Raw genomic sequence first — 19,855 nt, 5'->3', positions numbered from 1 at the left:
TTCTGATTTCTTATGTTTCTGACTGTGGGAATGCCATATGGAATGTTCTCATATATTTCCCCCCCCCATCCAAATTTACAGGTGCATGTTTCTCATGCCTGCAATACACAACTAAACGCCCAGTATTGGCCACCATGGCATGTATTTTTCAATAGAGTCTATTTGACATTTGTCTCTTCCTTGCCTTTTTAAATAAGAAGAAAAGCAAGTGGTATTTACTGCAATGTCAGTCAAGAAACTAACAGCCTGATCCAGCTCCCATCAAAATTAATGGAAAAACTCCCATTCTTTCAGGGGGTGTTGGTCTAGACTCGCAATGGACAGGTTCTTCATGCTCAGGAGCCATCTTTATTCCCAACCAAGTGTCTTACAGTCAGATGGGTACAACCACGTCTGCACACCACTGCACCTGACCCAATAAATCCTGCTTGTTTTGAAAGGCAGATCCAATCCTTAGGCCACAAGTGAAGTCATCCTTTGGAACACAGCAATCAAAAGTTGTAAAGCTCCTAAAAATGATACTTTTTCTGGATTAGCTTCTTGGCTACATTGTGTATATTGCATTTCCATCTTGTCATATTAAAACAAACGTTCTTTATTGCTTATGTTATGAAGTATCTTGTAGTACACATATAGGGTGAGAAATATAGCTTAATTAGCATTATAAAATCAACTTTAATAATGACAGATTTCCAAGGTTGCTTTTTTGGTTGATGATTATTTGGGTTTTTTCACTTTTGGTGGATAGCAGTACTGTTTTCTACACTTAGTCTCCTTCTTTCAGCTGAGTGCATTTTGTATGCTATAAAAAATGTTTCTCTTTTTATTCTTTTTTATGTACTCTGTTTTCCCCAGTCCTGTGGTAGCTACTTGGTTTGCTGTTTATTTCATGTAGCAGAAAATACCTGCCACAGAAAGGCAGCCTGACAACAAGCTTCTCTTTGGGCATGTTGACATCATCCTCCTCTCTGAGCTCTAATTCAACTTTCAACACAATGCCTAAAACTGCACAGCCTCTGGGCACAAAAGATGAACACGAGAGTACACTTGTGCATTCTGTTGCCCTGTAAGCAAATTGCCTTGTTAATGAGGAATCAGTCAAATAATGGGTTTGATAGTCTGTGTTTAGATTAGGTAAGATAAAGTGCAAAAGTGGTTTTTGGTGTATCGCAGACAGCAGCACATCCTGTTCAAAGTTCAGGACTACAAAAGCCATTGACTAATTCTTCAACATCTGTCACAAGAAAAGGCAAGATACAGCTATTTCATGTGTAATAGCTACTCTTTGGAAAAAATGAGGAAGGTAGGATTTTTTAACTTCACCGATAGGCCAAACTGGAGCTGCACTTTGCAAAGTGCATATATACTTCATAAAGATAACTCCTGCTTTCAGTTGTCTGTCTGTATTTACAGGCACTACACCTGGAAGGAGGAGAGGAGAATGCCATTGCTTTCATGTAAGATAAGGAAAAGAAACTCTGTGGGTATGTGCATGCAAACAACATTTGTGGCGTGAACATTGCTCCCCCTGCTCATGACGATGATAACAAATCAGTGCATGCACACAGAGAACCCCTGCAGATTGGATAATGTGCTGTGAATTGCTGCTTTGTGCCATCTTGTTCAAGTAGTCATACATGTAATGTATTTAAACTTTCTCCCAATAAGTAGCAAGCTAACCAACAGCCTTTTTGTTTCTGAATGCTCCACACCCACAATGTAGTTGGTTGTCTGTCTGAGCTCTGCATTTCAGCAGCTGGAAGTTGATGGAAGAGAGGAGGGAAAAGGCATCCATATTTCTATAGTTTTCTTTTCCAAGCTAAATAGCTTGGATGAGAGAAGAGGGAACATAACTGAATCACTCAGACAATCTGTTCTTTCAACTGGTGGGGTTGGGAGTTTAAAAGATTTTTACAAATAAACAATTAAAAAAAAAGGCAAGTATTAGTTTGACAGGAAGGCTGTAATTCTGCTCTGCTCTGTACCACATAAAATACTAAAATATGGAAATTTTAAGTTATCTGTCCTCTTGTAGAACTAGTACATTCTCTTCTTATCACTGTGTCTCATCTGGTACATTACTCAAACTCAAGCCAAAGTATTCCACCACTTGAGGTATCACATAAACAAAAACAATGTGAAGAAGCTCATAATAAAGACATCACAAAAAACAGCTTCTTGGCCTTCTAAAATCTTGCTTTGCTTTGACAGGGCGAAGAGCACATCAAACCTGCTTGACCAGCTGCCTCACTGGGACACAATCTGAAGGTAGACTGTGTCTTCCACAGGCAGGTCTTTGTCATCCTTAGCACATTTTCTGTAGCAGTGGATGCATCTGGGCAAAGTGATGGGACTCATGTCTCTGTGATCCAGCAATCAGCCAGTGCTATCCTATTGGCTGTGCATAAGAGAACTGCCTACACTGTAGACCCACAGCCTATTTTATACTGCTTTTGAATTTCCCTCATTCTGACAGAAGAATGGTTCCGTGTTGACCCATAGTGAGTCAGCTTCAGGGCTGTTATAACCTGTAATAGTTGGTGACAGCCTCCAAGGTGCTGGTATGTCAGGCCAAAGACAGCTGGTTGGCAGCAGTCCTGGCCATACTTACTCTTTCACTGACTTCACATGCTCTATAGTTATGACATGGACAGCAGAAAGTGGTTTCATAAAATGGGTGCCTGTAGGGAACTTTGTATATCTTAGAAATATCCATATGATCACCAGATTTTTATTCCACAGTGACAGGGCAGGAAAAGGATCTCATCTTAGCTGTTTAGGATAATTTGTTTTAAATAGATGAAGTAAAAACTCTAGCCATTCTCTCTGTCTTTTAAGAAGTGGTTAGCTTCTTTAATGCAGTTGACCTCAGAGATTCACCACTGCATGTACTGTAATTTGAATGAGAAATACACTGCTCTCAAGATTGAGTCTAAGCAGAACTCTTCTTTGATAAACTAATCTTTGTAAAATCCACCATGCTGCCGTGTTTAACAGAGCCAGGAACTAGCTATTAGTTCTCTTTATTATTTTGTTCTCTTTCAATAGACTAATATTAGAGTACAGCATGCTGAAAAAAAAGGGAATGGGGCTCCCTAACAGATATTAGTTATGGCTGTATTCTTCCTTTCGCCAGAAACACAAACCACAGAATCCTTACAGCAATCAGCATGAAACACATCATGTTAAATCCCTCATTTCTTTAGCATAATATGAAGTCTCTCTTTCTCTCATATTACCATTCTGGTCAGTCAGGTATGTGAGGTTTTTCTAGGCAACAGGTGTTTTTTGAAATAAAATACAACCTTCCCTTCAGCTCATTATGTGAAAGAGACAGCAGCTGCAAGTATAATGCTGAGGACACATGGTCTATAAGACACCCAGAAGAAAAATACTCCTTGTTCCACTTGTTAAGGTAAAGCACAGATGTTGCTTCAGTGATAAGCATGAGCATAAGGCAACCACCGTCTGCTTCATGTTGTAAATTCAGAATCTAAAATTTCAGAATATTTAGTAGCCTGCAGTCAGAATCAGTGGTTTCTTTATGTAAGGGAAAGTTGTTTATGTCTAATCTCATAGTCCTAAAAAATACTCCTTATCACAGTTTGCATTACACTATCATCAACAATATGCTAGCGACTATCCAAAGACTTGGCAGATAAATTACTAATAATATTTTATATGGACTCAATTATGAGTATCAAATAGTGATAAATGCATAAATTAATACACTTACTGATTTAAACATTTACAGATAGTGTATATTAAAAAGTTTTCAGTCATTTAGAATGTTAAATGCCATTTTTTTCCCTGCTTAGTGTTGGTACTAAGGCTATTTCTCTATCACTCAGATCTAGACTGTTGAGAAATCAACTGCAAAATAACGGTGTCTAATGAATGTAATGACCAAAGCTAGAACCAACCCTTTCCAGGGAGCAATTCTCTGCTCAGTTAGGTAGATAATTCCCACCCCACCTTCCAGCTTATTAATTTTTACCTAATTTATTTTAAGAACAAAGTACATATATTGTAGCTTATAGTAGAACTATTAAGGTGAAAAAGCTTTTTCAAATAAAAAGGAAGTGCAGCACTTCCTTAGAAACACAAAGGTCCTCTATAATTGCCTGATCTCCTTACTCCCTCCAGTTTTCTAGGCCTAACTAGGTCAGAAACTCTATCCTACCAAGAAGAACATATAACACCACAAAGAAAACACAGTTCACAAAATAATCCCAGAGCTCTTACTGGGGAGTAGGCTGGTTACTTTGGTTGTCTTGCAAAATATTTATGCTGGCCTTGCAGCATAAGTCTCAGTAGCTTGTAGGACTGCATGTTTTTCTGGCTACAATGTTTGTTATGTAGAGCAGCAGCTGCAATGAATTGGGAAATGTACACATGGAGAAAGGCCGGATGGCATGGATCTATTAGAAAAAGTCAAAAGCTTCACACTCCTTCAGATCCAGCTTAAACTGACCCTGGCTCTTTTGTGTGTGGGTTTTTTTGCAAAATCTATATTGCTAAGATGCTGGTAAGATAAGTCCATCCTTGGTCATTCTGTCACCACCAGTTTTAGAGAAGACAGACTTAAAAAATAAAATGAAACAAACGAGCTCTGATCACAAGATATTATAAGGTTACAAAGTAATTTAATCATGAAAATGATAGCATAGTAGTACTTCTTGCTGTGACATATGTGTTAAAAAAGGGTCATTTAAATGCCTGACAAACTAATTTTTTTTTTAGTTTGCTATGTTGTTCCAAATGAAAGAGTAACAAAAACAAGCAATCAAAAGAACAAAATTTCTACATTAATTGGAATGATGATACATGTGCATAGAAGACAACCACAAGAAGTTATCACTGCTCAGACCCACCTATTGGTTGCTACTCATTTGTTGACTCATGTTGTTAATTGTGTTCCTGCCCTGCAAAAGGCTTAGCAGCCAACAGGACAATTCAAATTGCTTGTGACTGAGAATATTTATGTATCTTGCATACTATGGCCTTCAACCTTTGCTGCTATAGAAGGGGAGCACTCTCTTCTTACGAATCCATACAGCTTTTTGCCCTTCCTGAACCAACTGACCTCAGTGTGTTATACCAGGTTATTACTACTACAAGAACTAATAATTCAGAGTACTGCTATTAAGATTCTCCTCTGCTCAGCAATCAAGGATGATCACACAGATTCCAAGACTTGTACGCTTATATCATGGAGAGAAAATTTGAGTAAATACTCACATGTGTCTTCACGTCACCTTCAAGAATCTTGCTGTACCTGAGAAACTCAGCAACACTTCCATTCAGCAGCCTATCAAAGGCGTCAACATATGGTGCTATGCCTATAGAAGAAGACCATTCCATTATAATGGGTTCATAAAGTACATAATGCATAGGACATTCCTTTGTAGCAGATGGAGGAGAAATAACAAAACAGGGGAAATCACTGTAACTTAATTTCTGCCATAATCATTGATTTGTGAAATCAGTGAAAAAGGATGTATAATGATTTTTTCCTAGCTAGAAAGAAAAAAAACCCTCCTCTTGGTAGAACTTGGCTAGGAACACGAAGAGAATTTACTCTGTATAATGTAATGGGAAGCCTCTTTTGTCTTAAAATAACAGTTGCTAAAATAAACATTTCTCAGCCCTTCAAAGGCCTAGTGGCCTGATAAGCATGACTGTCTTAACAAAATTCTACTGTTGTACATAAAACAAGTATTATCCCCTAAAAAGAATCTGCACAGTACTGAACAACTACTTTTATACCACACACCCGTTCCTGAAGATCTTTGTATTGTTTGGTGACTTTTAGTAGCAAGCAATTCAATTTCCAGTAAGAAAGAGTCTTTAGAATGGGTTTACAGTGGATTTATGCAGTGAGATGTGGCTTTGTAATCTCCTTATTTTGTTGTCTGACCTTGCAAAACTGTCACCGGATAAAGAAAGCTCAAATGAGTCTTCTAGATGACACATCCCATTGACTATATATATGCTATACATTCTAACAGAGGAATAAAAATGCTATTTTCTGTATGGTATACAGATCAGTTTCCTGATAAAGTGGACAATCAGAAAATGCAGATGAGACTCAGTTTCTTATGCACCTGGCATCTAAATGGCTTTATGTGGTACCTTTTAAGACAGCAAAAGTAATCTTTCCTTGGATGCTTTCCAGCCCTCCCTTTACTCCCTGACATATCCTCATGTCTCGTCTATGCCTCAGAACCTTTGCCAGGTCCAGCATGAGCTATGGATGTGTGAATTTATGGCATCCGTAGGATCTTCTGAGAGACCAAGGTTAAAATTCTTCCCAGCCTCTGTCCCTCATTAATGAAGCCTGAAGATTGCTCTGAAGAGGTACCAGGCTTTCCCCAGAGACTTTGCTTTAACCTTTTGGCACTATATGACAATTGTGTCCAAATTCATAATCTTGAAAGCCCTCTTTATTCCACAAGAGTCATCTGGCTCCTTGACAGAAAAAAAGAAAGGCTCTGGCAATTGGAATTTGCAATGGCCTGTGTGAAAAAAAAAAAAGTAGTTAGTCAGCTAGGCGGGATTTCAAGGCTCCTTTTGTTCTCTTGATGTCACTCACCTTTAATTCTGAGGAATTTCTGGGCTTTCTTCCATATTAAGTGTTTGTGTGTAAACCCTTCAAATGACCTAGTGTACAAAAGGTTTTAGTTGTGGAGATGCTTTCCAAAGCCCATTTATGTTCTTTGTCAAAATCTCTGTATGTCTCCAAGAGAATCATTGTAACCTTTTACTTTAGAGCAGAGTTTTAAATAGCAGTTTACCAAATGGCAATTGTCTATGCAAAACTAGAAAGCAACTATGCTATTTTTTACTATTCAATACAGCTAACTCCCAGGAGCATTTACTAGAATTTGCTATGGGCCGTGCAGAGCAATTGAATGATTTGTTTGCAATCCTGCCATTGTAATGCCATTTAGGAAAACAGTAAAGGTGCAGTTCTCCCATCCTCATTATTTTGTTGTTTCTCAAAATTATTAATTGAAAAGTCAAGGTTATATTTTGTAATAATTCTAATTATGGAATGGTCTTTTAGGGGAGGGGGTCATGGTAGAAGAAGGCAATGTATCTTTATTTCCACTAGAGACTTAAAAAAGGTCACACTCTGGCTGAGTGTCAGTTTTGAAGGAGAAAAAGAGACCTGTTCTGTAAGACTGTCTACTCTGCAGTTGCTGTGGAGGTTATGTGAACCTCTGCAGAAGCAGAGTAACACAGGCATACAGAGTGATGTTTGTGGCACTATATGTGTATCAGTTGCCCAAACTGAAGAACCTGCACAGTCTTTCCTACCTGCATCAGCAAAAGCTAATTCCTGAGTCCCCGTGCGAGACAGCTCTGCCTGGAGGTGTGGTGCAGGCTGGCAAGTGCCCTATGGTGCTGCTCATCTCAGCTTCTTACTGCTGTCTCCTAGTGGGTGTGTTTTATAATCTCACTCCAACAAGGTTTGTTAGTTTGTTTCTTCTAGGGAACTGCTTGGGTTTTAAGGCTCTGCTTCCCTGGGGGTTGAATCTTTTCACCTGACTGAGCTCTTAGGTTAGGCCAAGGATATAGCAATTTCAATGGAAGTACCTCACATGGTGAGTTCATCTCCTGTTCTGAAAGCAGCCCTGGTTCTGCAATACTGAGCTCTGGATTAATATAGAGATCCACCTAAACGGATTCATTATAGGATTGAAGCCTGTATTTTTTAAAAATGTAGATTTCATAGTAGTGATTGATTGATTTGTCAGTTCGTACACGGATCGCGTTTCTCCATGACTTTGCTACGGTTTACTACCTGTCTAGGTTTTCTCTGGACCGTAAGCATTTTATGACTGAAGCTTACTGTGACTGGCTAACTCATCTGCTATGGAAGCCTGCTGCAAGATGCTCCCTTCCTGCCAGAGAAACACACGGCTTTCAGTCAGCTGCTCCAAGCAGCTGCTGGTGTGTAGGCCCATGGCACACGTGACTGTGGGGAAGGTCCCTCGCATGTGTGGTTGGGTAAGGGCTGCCATACAGGGACGGTAAAGCAGCTGACATACATACACTGACTTGCTTCTCTGTCAGTAAGAAAGCTGCCTGCAGCTTTCTGCTTGTTCTGCAGCTTCTGCACAGCAACTGAGTCCAGGCTGGGATGTGCTCTTCTCTGGAGAATGCAGGAAAGGGCCAAGGAATACAGAAGGCAAAGGACATGAAGCTAATAAGGGGATGTATGTTGGGGTTCTGGGTGAAAAAAACAAGCTCTGGGGAAAGGCAAGGGCACCTCTATTCAATCAACATTAGAACTGCCACATTTATATGGTTATTTACCCTGTAAATTTCAGGAACAACAAAAAAATTGAGGAGTGAAAAAGATGACTTGGTGATATGATGTCAATAAATGAAGATAGTCTTTTTTGGTGTATTCTTCAAAGTAGTGCTTTGCAGATCCACTTGAGAAGCAAGAGCTCAGGAGACAGCAACATAAGGCCATGTATGTGTGGCAGCCCTTAGTGAGCAAATGCTTATAACAAACTCATATTTGATTAAGGATATTAAACAATTAAATGAAGTAGGTCCACTGCCACTTAGAGAGCTGGCAAATAAACTTAATATTTATATTGGTGACTTCTAGGAATATTTATGCTGTAAATTTTGGGGATGTCTAATGTCTTCTGCTAATTGGGCTCAAGCAGACATTTTCATCTGGTCAGTTACCTACAACAATATAAATACTAAAATGAAGAGAGTGATAAAGCTTGAAATATGAACAGTATACTTAAGAGACTAGTCAAATCTTGAATTTTCTAGGCTATATTAATTTAGAATTATGCGTATGACTAAGCTTGTCACATGATGTTTCTAAATTCATTTTTTATTCATTTTTTAAAATACTTTCTTTTGATACAGAATTCATAAGGGGTGGGACTGCACTCCCTCTTAGAAGACAAACACGTGTGCTACTTGCGATTTTTTAATAACAGAGAGACGGTACTTCAAAAAAATAGACTTACTTCCATTGACTCCATTGATGGCATCACACTCCATTCCACCAGATCTGTGTGAATCTGAAAATAATGATTCAAGTCGAGTCACTGCTTTCTCCAGTCTCTCCATCAAACCATGAGTCTCTGCCATTCTGAAAAAATCATTAAGGATAGAAACAGTGTTAGACCCCTCTGAGTAAAGCCTATGCTTTACTTCATGTTACAGTTCTGTTCATCTTGTGGCTTTATCTTTTATCAGCTTTTATGGTAAAACTCGTATTTTTTAAGTACTGTCTTTCTGGCATATAAGCAGTTGCAGTGAAGCAGCCGACATACGGTAACTTGCTGCTTTGTCAACAGGGAATATGGTCCATACTCAGGCCTGGCTTTTCATTGTAAGCAGATTCAAACCACTGCTAGCGTAGCTTTGGACAGTCTATATGTGGACAATTTATGACAAATATATGTGTATGCTCCTAATCAGATATTGAGATGACTGAAATAATTATAAATGTCATTGGTAAAAACTTAGGCCTACAATGATTTGCATCAGCCATTTACAGAGGCAAAAATACAGACCCAATTAATACTTGACTGAAAGCCAGACTTTAAATGTATATCTCCTGATTTTTGAAAAGGTACATTCTGAAATTTACCTCGGTCTTTTATGCTTTGTAGTAAGACTCAGCCACTTTATTGAAGACTACACAAAAAGCCAAGAAGGTCTTCTGTTTATTCTCCTGATATGATTTCCCATCACTTAATTTTTTTCTTACGAAAGTACCTGATGTGAATCAGTGTTTCCCAAGCTTTTTAAATCAAGCACTAATTAACCTTTGGAAAGAAAAGAAATCCAGGGGCCTGCTTGTGCAGTACTGCTACAGTGCTTTTGATTTAAAATGAAAGAGAAATTAGGTTAAATTTTTAACAACTCACACATTACCTTCCCCACAATGTGATTATCTGCTTTCTTACATGTGAGGAAGTGTGGGCATTGACATTTTTGAATACTGGCCAATGTCTCAGAGAACACAGTGCTATATACACCTCAGACTGAGAAACGGTTATATAAGCAGACAAAGCTATGTTTAAATCCCCTATCATTTAATATAACAAGTTTAATGTACATGTTCCTCACTTAAGGTTGTGAGTGTTTTATTCTGCTAAGTGACATACAGTAAGTGGGGGGGTGAAGTACAGCTCTTGATTAACATGATCCCTGTGAACAGTTCCAGCTCAGCTCCCACACTAGGCTCCATCCCCTGCCCAGCACTGGGGTGTGCAGAAGTGGGGGCAACGGAGGAACTCGCATCACCAGCTGGGGGAAGCAGGTAGTCAGCAGTTCTCTGGGGTCCCTACCCAGTGGTGCTCTGCCAACAAGACATTGATTGCTGTATGGCTTGTAGACTAGCACAGTTAGGCATACCTGGAATATATGCGTAAATGTATTAATTCCTAATGAACAGCCTGCTAAAAGTGCTAGTATTTTAGAGATACCAAAGCATAATAGTAGATTACAATAAACTGTGCAATACTGTACAACACTAGCAATCAAAACAAACAATGCTGTTTCAGTGTCCCAATACCCAGGAGAGAATGCCTAACTGTTATAATTAAAAAGTAAAGTAACATGAAAAGAAGGGGGTTGATTTACAAATTAGTATTAATAACTCTTATGAATAAAAATAATCATAGTATTTTTATTTTTAAAATTTAAATGTGACAGAAGATTAGCTACTAGGATTGTGGGAACACATGCAGAGCTCTTGTGCTGACTCATGCTGCCAGTCAAACAAGGTGGGACCTTCAGACTTCACCCTATAAATGTAACGAGGTTTGTGTTTGACCTAAAAGTGAAGCAGAAGATTTTACAGTGAGAAACCGCCAGGAGAACCATTCTCATGAGAAAGTTTTGTCTGGAGTTTATGGGGTTTTCCTATTTACATTAAATAAAAAAGCAAACCCCCAAAAGAGGATGACATTAGACAATGTGCATATAAACACTGTCAAAATTCAGAGGGGGTCTCTTTGCTTATACTGAAAATGCACACTATTCTGTTTGAAAAATCAATTAATTTTAAAAAAAAAACCACCTGAATTTTTTGTAAGGTTAGAAGTATCTTGGCAAGAATGAGATGAAGGTATCAGGAGAGCTTCTGAAATGTGCAAACTTCTGTGACAATATTAAACCTTTTCTTAAAACGAAGCACTGTTAATCCTCAAAAAAATTATGGACATATTCTTTTCACATTTTACCCTGCTATATAAAAGCCTAAAATGGTGTCTGTTTTAAAAGTTATGTTTTAAACCAGCCTAAAGTCAGACTGGTCTAACATAGTATACTAACAGTCAATTCATTTCATCAGTATTTTAAAGAGTATTTCCAATATAGTTCCTGTTTGTCTTTATTTGAAGATACAGTCTGGTAGGTTTTTTCTTCATCTGCCTTAAAATTTTCCTTGATGACATGTACAAATGTCTTTGGAAGACCTGTTGCTTTTTTGCCTCTTCAGCCTGATTTATCTGTGGAAGGACCCAATTGTTTGACTACAAACCCAATGTCTTTGACTGCACACACTCAGAGGTCTGAGGAATCTAACAAATGAACAGAGGTGAATCGGACTTGTAATGTTCTACCCAACAAACTGCCCTCTGTAAAATGCTAAGAATATGGATTACAGTGTCAGATGCTCAAGGGAGTAACCCAACTCAATAACCCTATGGACATTTTTATGCAACACTTTCCAACTGCAACATAGTCTTTTGCTCACTATATTCTTCACAGCTTTATACTGTTGTCATTAGCTGGAGAACTACAATGTTGTTCTTCCAAAAGCAGCTACCACCAGCAAAACAATCACAGAATAATATATTGCTATAGTCTTTTTAGACAGAAGTAGGAACCATTTTTGCCATAAAATTAGGGATGCCAGGTTTTCATTGTTTTTATAATGAATGTTACACTTAAGAACTTAATCATTATGTTTACACCGAACCTACCTCTTTATGTGTACTTACATATTCATGACTACATGGTGTATTTATATATATTCATGCACATAAATATACACACAGGTATCCCTGTCATGTATGAATAAAGTGCAAGTATACTTTTGCCATTACTGTATATAACACTACAAGAGCAAATCAGTTGTACATATAATAACCTTACATTTACACTTTGCTTTACCATCAATTGACTAGGTATCTATCTTACAAACAAGACTACAATTAATGTTACTGTTCTGAAGTGAAGACTCCACTGAGCACTTAGGATGACAACTCTCTTCATCCGTTCTCAACCTAAACATTGACATCTTTGCCTATATTTAGGGATTCACATATTTGGCTCATATTATGACAACCTTCAGCATTTTCTTGGCCTATATTCAGCTGTTCATCTAATTACTTTCATTCCACACTGCACTCTGTGTGGTCAAACTGACGCTGTGAAGCCACAGCTCAAAAGGAGTCAGAACACAAAAGGTACAGCTTGCATCTGTGAAGATACTGTCTCTGTGATATAGTATCAGAGCTTATATTATAAATAAATAACAAGACCGGTCTACTTACAGTGCCAAATGAAAAGTAAAGAGGATGTAAATACATCTATGGGATGCTTCCACTCCCATAAAGCACATTTTTATGTCAAAACAGATTCTCTATCTCATCTCTACTAGGGTTTTAATTAAAGCTTTTATCTTGAAATGGATTATTGGGGTTGATCATGTATCTTTTCCTGGAGTTGATGCTGAACACCTATAAGGAGTTAAAAACAACAGTGCTTTAAGTCCCATGTAGTCCTGTATCCATTTGCTCTCTTGGTGGAGAAGTACACTGTCCTTCATGGAAAATAAGGTCAACTAGGAGCCAGGAAAGGTGTTAACCCACGTCTACTGACAATCATTTAAATGTTGACATCATTAACTGTCTCTTGTGCACAAAAAGATAAGAGGGAGGATCCACAGATCTGCCCTTTTTACAGTTAGTGATATCTTTTGGGGGGGAGTGTTAAAAGCATGTGGTAATACTACCATCTGTCATTTCTTCCCCAAAAGAAGTGAAGCCAAAACCAGGTAAAACATGCCATGCTGAAGACCAAAAATAAGATCTCTTTTTATAGACAGGCCTTGGGAGAATATCACTGCTTTTCTCTCCAATTTGACAGCTGTCTCAAAGCACCATTTATCTATTATCAAGGGAAAAAAACTTGTCTGTAGACTAAAATTCCCCGACATACTCATCCCAAATAGCAGTCAAACTGGAAGCCAAAACACACAGGTACTATTCCTGTTATCATTGTATGTGACTTATGACAGGGGACCATACTATTCTACCTCAAGAAGAAACAAGCTGTAACGAGCCCACAGGGAAAAGCAGTGTAGTAGCATAAGGGAAAAAAATAAACATATGATGACTTATCAGGTATGTAAAAATGGCAGGTTTGAACACAGGAATGGTGCCATCCTGTAAAGCATGATATTATTCTGACAAACATCAGCAAGAGATAGTATAAAGCTCCACGGTTTGTTTTACTTCCTAGCACTCACTCTTTTAATTTAGAAGAAAAAGATGCAACTTGCTCAATTATTTCTTCTTTTTCCCTAAGTACCAGTCCTTCCAAATCCACTTTGCCTCTGAAAAATTAAGCCAGGTCTCACTCATGCTCATCATCTGAGATGCTACACGTCATATTTGGTTTTCCATTCTACGCCAAAAAAGTGCAGTTGCCTATAACAGAATACAGGCAGCAATGTGGCATTTTTAATTGTATCTAACATCCCTACACTGCTTGGAAAATCACAATCTTATTGTAAGTATAGCAGCCTGCACAAGTGCTTTCTCTCATAGTCTTTTAATAAATTGCTACTGAGATGTGAAAAAAAAAAGATACAAAAACCTAGACTGCCAGCTGGTACTATCAGAGAGGCAATCATGAACATTTTATAGATCCAAAGTACTGTCCTCTAAGAGTTCTTCTGTACAATATATATCAATATAGATCAAGGGAGGGGAAATGCATATGCGTTCCTGAACATCCCCTCAAATTACAAAAGCACCTTATGGCACTTAATTTCTGAAAAAAAACCCAGTCACCTTGAGCCTGAAATGGCTACCTTTCCTACACCACCATTCAAACGTATGTACCAACTCCAAGCTGTGTTGAGCAGCAGTCTTTTTGCCACCTTTGGCATCAGACCCAAATTCCTGCTGCACCCCATTCTGCTCCAGACAATGAAAACTCACTGGCTTGGGGCCTCAGGGGTTGCTCATTCCCAGGCAGAGCTCAGAAGCAGACTGTTACTGGCTGAGTGGCTAACGAGGAGCCCCTGAAGCTATTTGGGTTACTACTGTAAAAGATTTTGGGTGGAGAATGTAAAGCAAGGGAGTATTGGTAAGAAGAAAGTGTGTGTTGGTAGACAGACAGAAACATTTCCTTGTATGGTTTGTGTTTTGTTTCCCATTAGCTGTATGGGAGGAATGTAAACAGAGAGAGGCTTGTCAAACTGATGTCAAGTTGGATTAAACCAGAAGACCTCTTTATAAAGCCCCGTGTGAGGAGAATGATTCAGGGTTCAAATCAGAGCCTTTGGTGACCTTTTTTCTTGTTTTGCTCCTAGATCTGCTACAAGCTCCTTTGGAAGCAACGCTCTTTTAAGTATAGAGAAAAACCATCTTTTTTTATCCTAGTAAAAGATACAGTCTTTTATGTCTAACAGTATAGAATTTTGAAAACTTTTTTTTTTTGTGTGTGTGTGTCAAAAAGAACAAGTGTTATACCTGGAATAGCAAAAAGACAAAAATGTCTGTATGACTTCTGCTTTTTGTGGGTGGATGTGCCATTTTGATATGTTACAAATGAGTCCGCTGTTGCTGTGCATAAGAGTGTGCTACCCAAATTATCTAGTCTGTGGACTTCTCTTTGGTATACCTTCTGTGTTTTTAAAGGGTTATTTTTTATAAGCAAAAAAGACTTTTGTGAAGAAGAGGAAAAAGCAGGTTCATGTTGCACCTCCTCCATTTAACCAAAGTTTTTTTCTTCGTCTGGCTTTGTACTGTTGGTACCATAAAGCATACTTTTCTGATTGCATTCTTTCTCTTCGTCTGCTTCTCTCCCTCTCCCAGTGATCAGGCTGCTGTCTACAAAAACATGCAGGAAAGGAATGGAGGCAATTTTGTATCCCACTGTTTAAAACATATTACAAAACTACTTTGTAAAACAATCTCTATTTTGACAAGTACCCCTAAGACTGTTGACGCATTTCAGATTTCTTATCACATCCCAGTTTAGTCCCATAATTATGGGTGAGCAACTGCACACGTCAAGCTGTGTGTCTACAAGTCAATGTAATAATAGCATGGACTGTGGTTAGACCTCTGACAATTTAATATGAATTCTTTAAAATATGTCATGTGTTCATGTATGTACTTAGTATCTCCTGGAATATCAGTTCACTTTCTAATTATATGTAAGTTCTGTGAAGAGCTCCTATCCCTTGCTGAGTAATTTTGACTGTCTTATCAATTTTGTGATCACAAAGAACAAGTTCGCTATTTAATGATATACTGAAGCAGTCAAGACTTGACAGCCTATGTAAGCATGATTGACTTAAAATAACCAAGGCAACCCAGTTTCTAAGTACATTCTCCAATTCTTTTTATGCTCCCTTTTTATGTCACCACTGCTCATAGTCTTTTGTCTTGGTTTTATTTTCTTCTCCCCCTCCAATGAAGTGTAAGAGTTTTAGTATCTCTCCAATCAACAGAAACACAATGTTCTTAGCCACCTCATTTACTATGTATTAGTGTGGTGCTTTTCATGTAATCAAGCATCCGAAAGGCCTTATAAGCCATTTAATTACCTGTCACAAGTCCAATTACTGTATGTAAGCAGGCTGCCTTGCTGAACTGAGAAAATACTGCATGCAGGCATTGATTTTATTAAAGCGCTCAGTTCAGTTCATAATAACTGAACAGTAAGATTCTTTATGCTACGGTTCCAACCAAATTGAATTTGCACTGTCTGAAAGGGTAAACTCCACAAAGTACAAACCCTTATGGAGTGTTTCAGTACTTCTGGGATGTGAAAGGAGAAAAGCAAAGGGGGAAAGTTAAAACTAAACAGTGTTGCAAGCTCTAAAAACACAAACTATGAAATTCTGCAGAAAAGATGAGACTAGAGTTATTCAGTACCAAGGTTAGTAACGGTTTTGTTTGCTGTTGAGGGTGGCCTTTCACAACACTTCCACATCCTTCTTCTCATGCATATCCATATTATGCCAAAGCCTGAATAGTTGGGCTTTATTTCAGCCAAGTCAGCTAGCATTTTTGCTCTTACCAGAACATCCTGCTGCAATTATGATCTTGGCATTCTGCATCTGATGGTCTCAGGCTCATTGTGGCTGCCTCACTCAGCCTGCAGCCTGTGGCCCTTCTTCCAGCATGGCAGCAGCCAGGAGGGCTGAAGCAAACTTTCTGCTGTTTGAGTACTCCCTTTGCTCTGCAGCTCATTTGTGGTCACAAAAACTCAAGGCCTTGCCCCATCTCACATTCTAAAATTCAGCCCACTGATTCTGCAATACTGCTAGCATTGCAATGGGTTGTGCCTTTGCTTCTGATTCAGGATGAAATGGGCCACCTGCTACTAAAAAAGACCTTTCTATTTCCTGCTATAACCTGGTTACTACTTGGAGGTCCTGGGTTTTAATGATAATCCATGCAACCTTGCTCACTTACAAGATCCGAGATATTTGGCTGTTTAATTCTCCTCTGTTTCAGTGTGAGGTATCATGAAACCGAGAAAGATCAAACTGGATCCATCTTACATGCTTGTAAAGTTAGCCTTTTCTACAATGGTTGCTTTAGAGGACCCAGAGCTGTTAGGTGAATTATTCTTCTGTTTCTTCCTCCTAAACGATGACAGATTACACATGGAAATGTAAATAATTCTTTACATTCCTTCCAAAAAGCAATTAATTAAGTATTTAAACTAATACAAAACATAATGTTAATGCATAGCATCTGAGCATGTCTTCTTGGAAAAATATGACACTATTCAGTTATGTACTTGAGCATTTACCTGTTTTTTTAATATATGCCACAAAAGCATTAAGCCTTTGATTCCAGCATACTACTCCTGGTATTTTGGATTTTACAAGCAATTTCTTTAGCCTGCTACTCTCTGAAAAATTGTGGGTCAGAGCAATTTCCATTAGCATATACTCAGGAACGTAGTCTCAGTGGGCCATTTTTTAGTAACAAATAGTCCCTGAAATTTGACACAGTCAGAATACCTTATCTACACAGGCGAAATGAAGACAATAGTAGCCAGTATGTGTATGGACTAAGACCATGTCTATGCCATAAAGTCTTGCTAACGTGGTGACAACTATCACAGAGGTTTAAGAAACCCCAAAACCCACACCCTTGCTGAACTGGCTGAATCAGCAGAACCTCTGCCATAGATGCAGCTGTGCTTATGTGTGCTTTTGTTATCTGAATGTACACTGCTTAGTAAAGGTGTTGATATTCTGGTATAGTTCTAGTGGTGACATTCTGAACAGTTGAGCCTTTAGGGTTCAAAGCACTTCTTATTTGCAGAGTCAGTAAACCATATCTGCCAAAATTACTCTTTTTTCAAAAATATGTGAGCAACTGGAGCTGACTCTGTACCTCAGGAAAATGACAAGTTCTGAATTGCTCCCCCTGTTGCAAAAGATGCACTTAACATTTTAGAGAAAGGAACTAAAATTATTTATATACATTAGGAGTGCTTTATCAAGCAAAATCTTTTAACCAGTTCATACTAAAACAGCTGCCTGAATAACTGCAATAATTTACACCTGATTTATCATAGCTGTTTCTTTGGTTTTGCCCCAATAAGCATAAGTAAAGAATGTTCTCTTTCATGTAGTCAGATGTTCTAGTAGGCAGCAACTGCAACTATTGAGTTTGCTGCTGTTGTACATTTTGTTAAAACTCTTTATGGTTGCAGAACCATAAAGAATTTTTCTTTAACATATTTGGCAGTTCACCATTTTTCTCTCTAGTGTTCAAACCACTTGCAACATTATTGTCGCTGACAGGCCACAGACTGAAGCATGGAAAGATCATCTGATTTGCTCCAGGTAATGTTGCAAGTCAATGTCAAGGTTGGGAGCTGAATACAAACCATCTAGTTTCCAGCCCTCCTTGCTGCACTCTACTCCTTTTCCAATTCCTGTTGTCCTGGTTTCAGCTGGGGTAGAGTTAACTGTCTTCCTAGTAGCTGGTACGGTGCTAATTCAGATTCCCACGAATTTTAGTCGTGGGGGAGTTTTCTTTTTTTTTTTTTTTTTTTTGTAAGTTAGGGTCCCCAATGCATTTTACATGGTTAATAAAAATTTATATACTGGGATTAGAAACCCTAATGATGGGGTGGGAGGCCAATACATGTAATCTTAGTATCCTTGCTCCTTATGGTGTATCAAGAAGCACTTTTCGTCACTGAAGTGAGCGCCATAGCTGACAAAGAATAATGAAAACATGTCATAGGTTGGTTCTACTGTAATAGTAAATAATGCACATCCTCTTCATTTTTATTTAATTGAGAAAACATATTTTATTCATTACATTTGGAGCTGTGCTTGTCCATCTTCCACATCTCAGCAGCATTCACTTGAGGGGGAAGACTCAAATGAATCATAAGAGTATTCTGAAGACGAGCATTTTTGTTATGCCCAAGACCGAAAAGGGCCATATTGTTGTATGTGCCTGGCTTTGCTCCAGGAGGTGGGTTGCCTTTGTTCTTGTGCAAACTTGCTCAAAATAGAATCAAACAGTGTTATGAAATCTTTGTGTTGAAAACATATAGAATCAGAAAAAAGTTTATTACCATTTGCATAATAAGTAATTAAAAGGAAATGCTAGGATAAAATTTGAATAAAATTAGGATATCCAACTTGCGGTAATGTCTTAAAAGGCCAGCTTTCAGAGTACTGTATTGAGTTTCAACTCAATCTATCTACCACTTTGCTATTCTAAATAATTTTTAAAAGTTACATTTCTGAAGTTGGACTAGCTTCATGACTAGTTTTGCAGAACAATGAAACATGGTAGTCCATGAACCATTGCCACTTTTGCCTGCCTTAGAAATAAATTAATAAAAATTTGCAATATTGATCCTACCCTACCCCCCTGCTAAACAGACTCCTTCCAACTATTTCCTAATAGACCAGCCTCTGTGTAGGTTTTTTTCTGAAAATGTTTTCCATCATTGGAAAACAACCACATTTAGGTAATGCATCTAAAGAAAGCTTTCTTCCCCAGATGGTCTTTGTTTTTAAGACTGCCCCTACGCGTTATGAAATCTGAATTTTACTTGCTAAAGAATCCTCACTGTTGATCCGGTAATGCTAAGATACAGATCTACAGCAATGCCCGCAGCAAAGGACAGATTTCACATTTTTAGGTGGGGTCATGACAAGTTCTCCTCAGCTTTGTGCTGGCTGCGTCTCTGGGGGAGTGCTCCTTTCAGATGTCAAGTTACTGCAAAATGCAGCATCTCAGCTTCACGGTTCTTCATTTCTGCCTTCCTCCTGCCCCCTCTGAACGTCGTCTTGTATTTGCAGAATCCCTTATCTATTTTTATGTAAAGGTATGTATTCTGTCTTCAGAACTCTCACCCTCGGATGCTGTTTGACCCTTTAGTCCGGGCTAAACCTGTAGGCTACTCAGTCCCCTCCACCACACGCATACCTCTGGCTCCAAGCGCAGGGGGAACCAAGGACTCGGAGCCCAGCTACCCACCAGCACTACAGCCGCCTCCCTCGAAATTAGATCATCTTACGCTGATTAAGAGAGTTCAAGGCTGGCATCGCTTGACAGAGTCAGGT

At 38.6% G+C, this 19,855-nt stretch overlaps 1 protein-coding gene across 2 annotated transcripts in view; it reads right to left on the bottom strand.

The window, feature by feature from the left end:
- Positions 1–19,855, bottom strand: part of CAP2 (cyclase associated actin cytoskeleton regulatory protein 2) — a 68,686-nt gene that overhangs the window by 47,363 nt on the left and 1,468 nt on the right. The window contains exons 2-4 of one of the 2 annotated variants that reach the window (XM_075052105.1): positions 19,719–19,855; positions 9,009–9,133; positions 5,242–5,342 (exon numbers count right to left, since the gene is read on the bottom strand). In XM_075052105.1, the coding sequence (XP_074908206.1) occupies positions 5,242–5,342; positions 9,009–9,132 (225 nt within the window). In that variant the 5' untranslated portion in view covers position 9,133; positions 19,719–19,855. The remainder of the gene's footprint in view (positions 1–5,241; positions 5,343–9,008; positions 9,134–19,718) is intronic. The other variant, XM_075052104.1, reaches the window with a different exon arrangement.

The sequence above is a fragment of the Buteo buteo genome, chromosome 20 (assembly GCF_964188355.1).
Source record: "Buteo buteo chromosome 20, bButBut1.hap1.1, whole genome shotgun sequence".
Classification (NCBI taxonomy): domain Eukaryota; kingdom Metazoa; phylum Chordata; class Aves; order Accipitriformes; family Accipitridae; genus Buteo; species Buteo buteo.
Note: the sequence above shows the minus strand (reverse complement) of the source record. Positions and strands in the feature narration are given on the sequence as shown.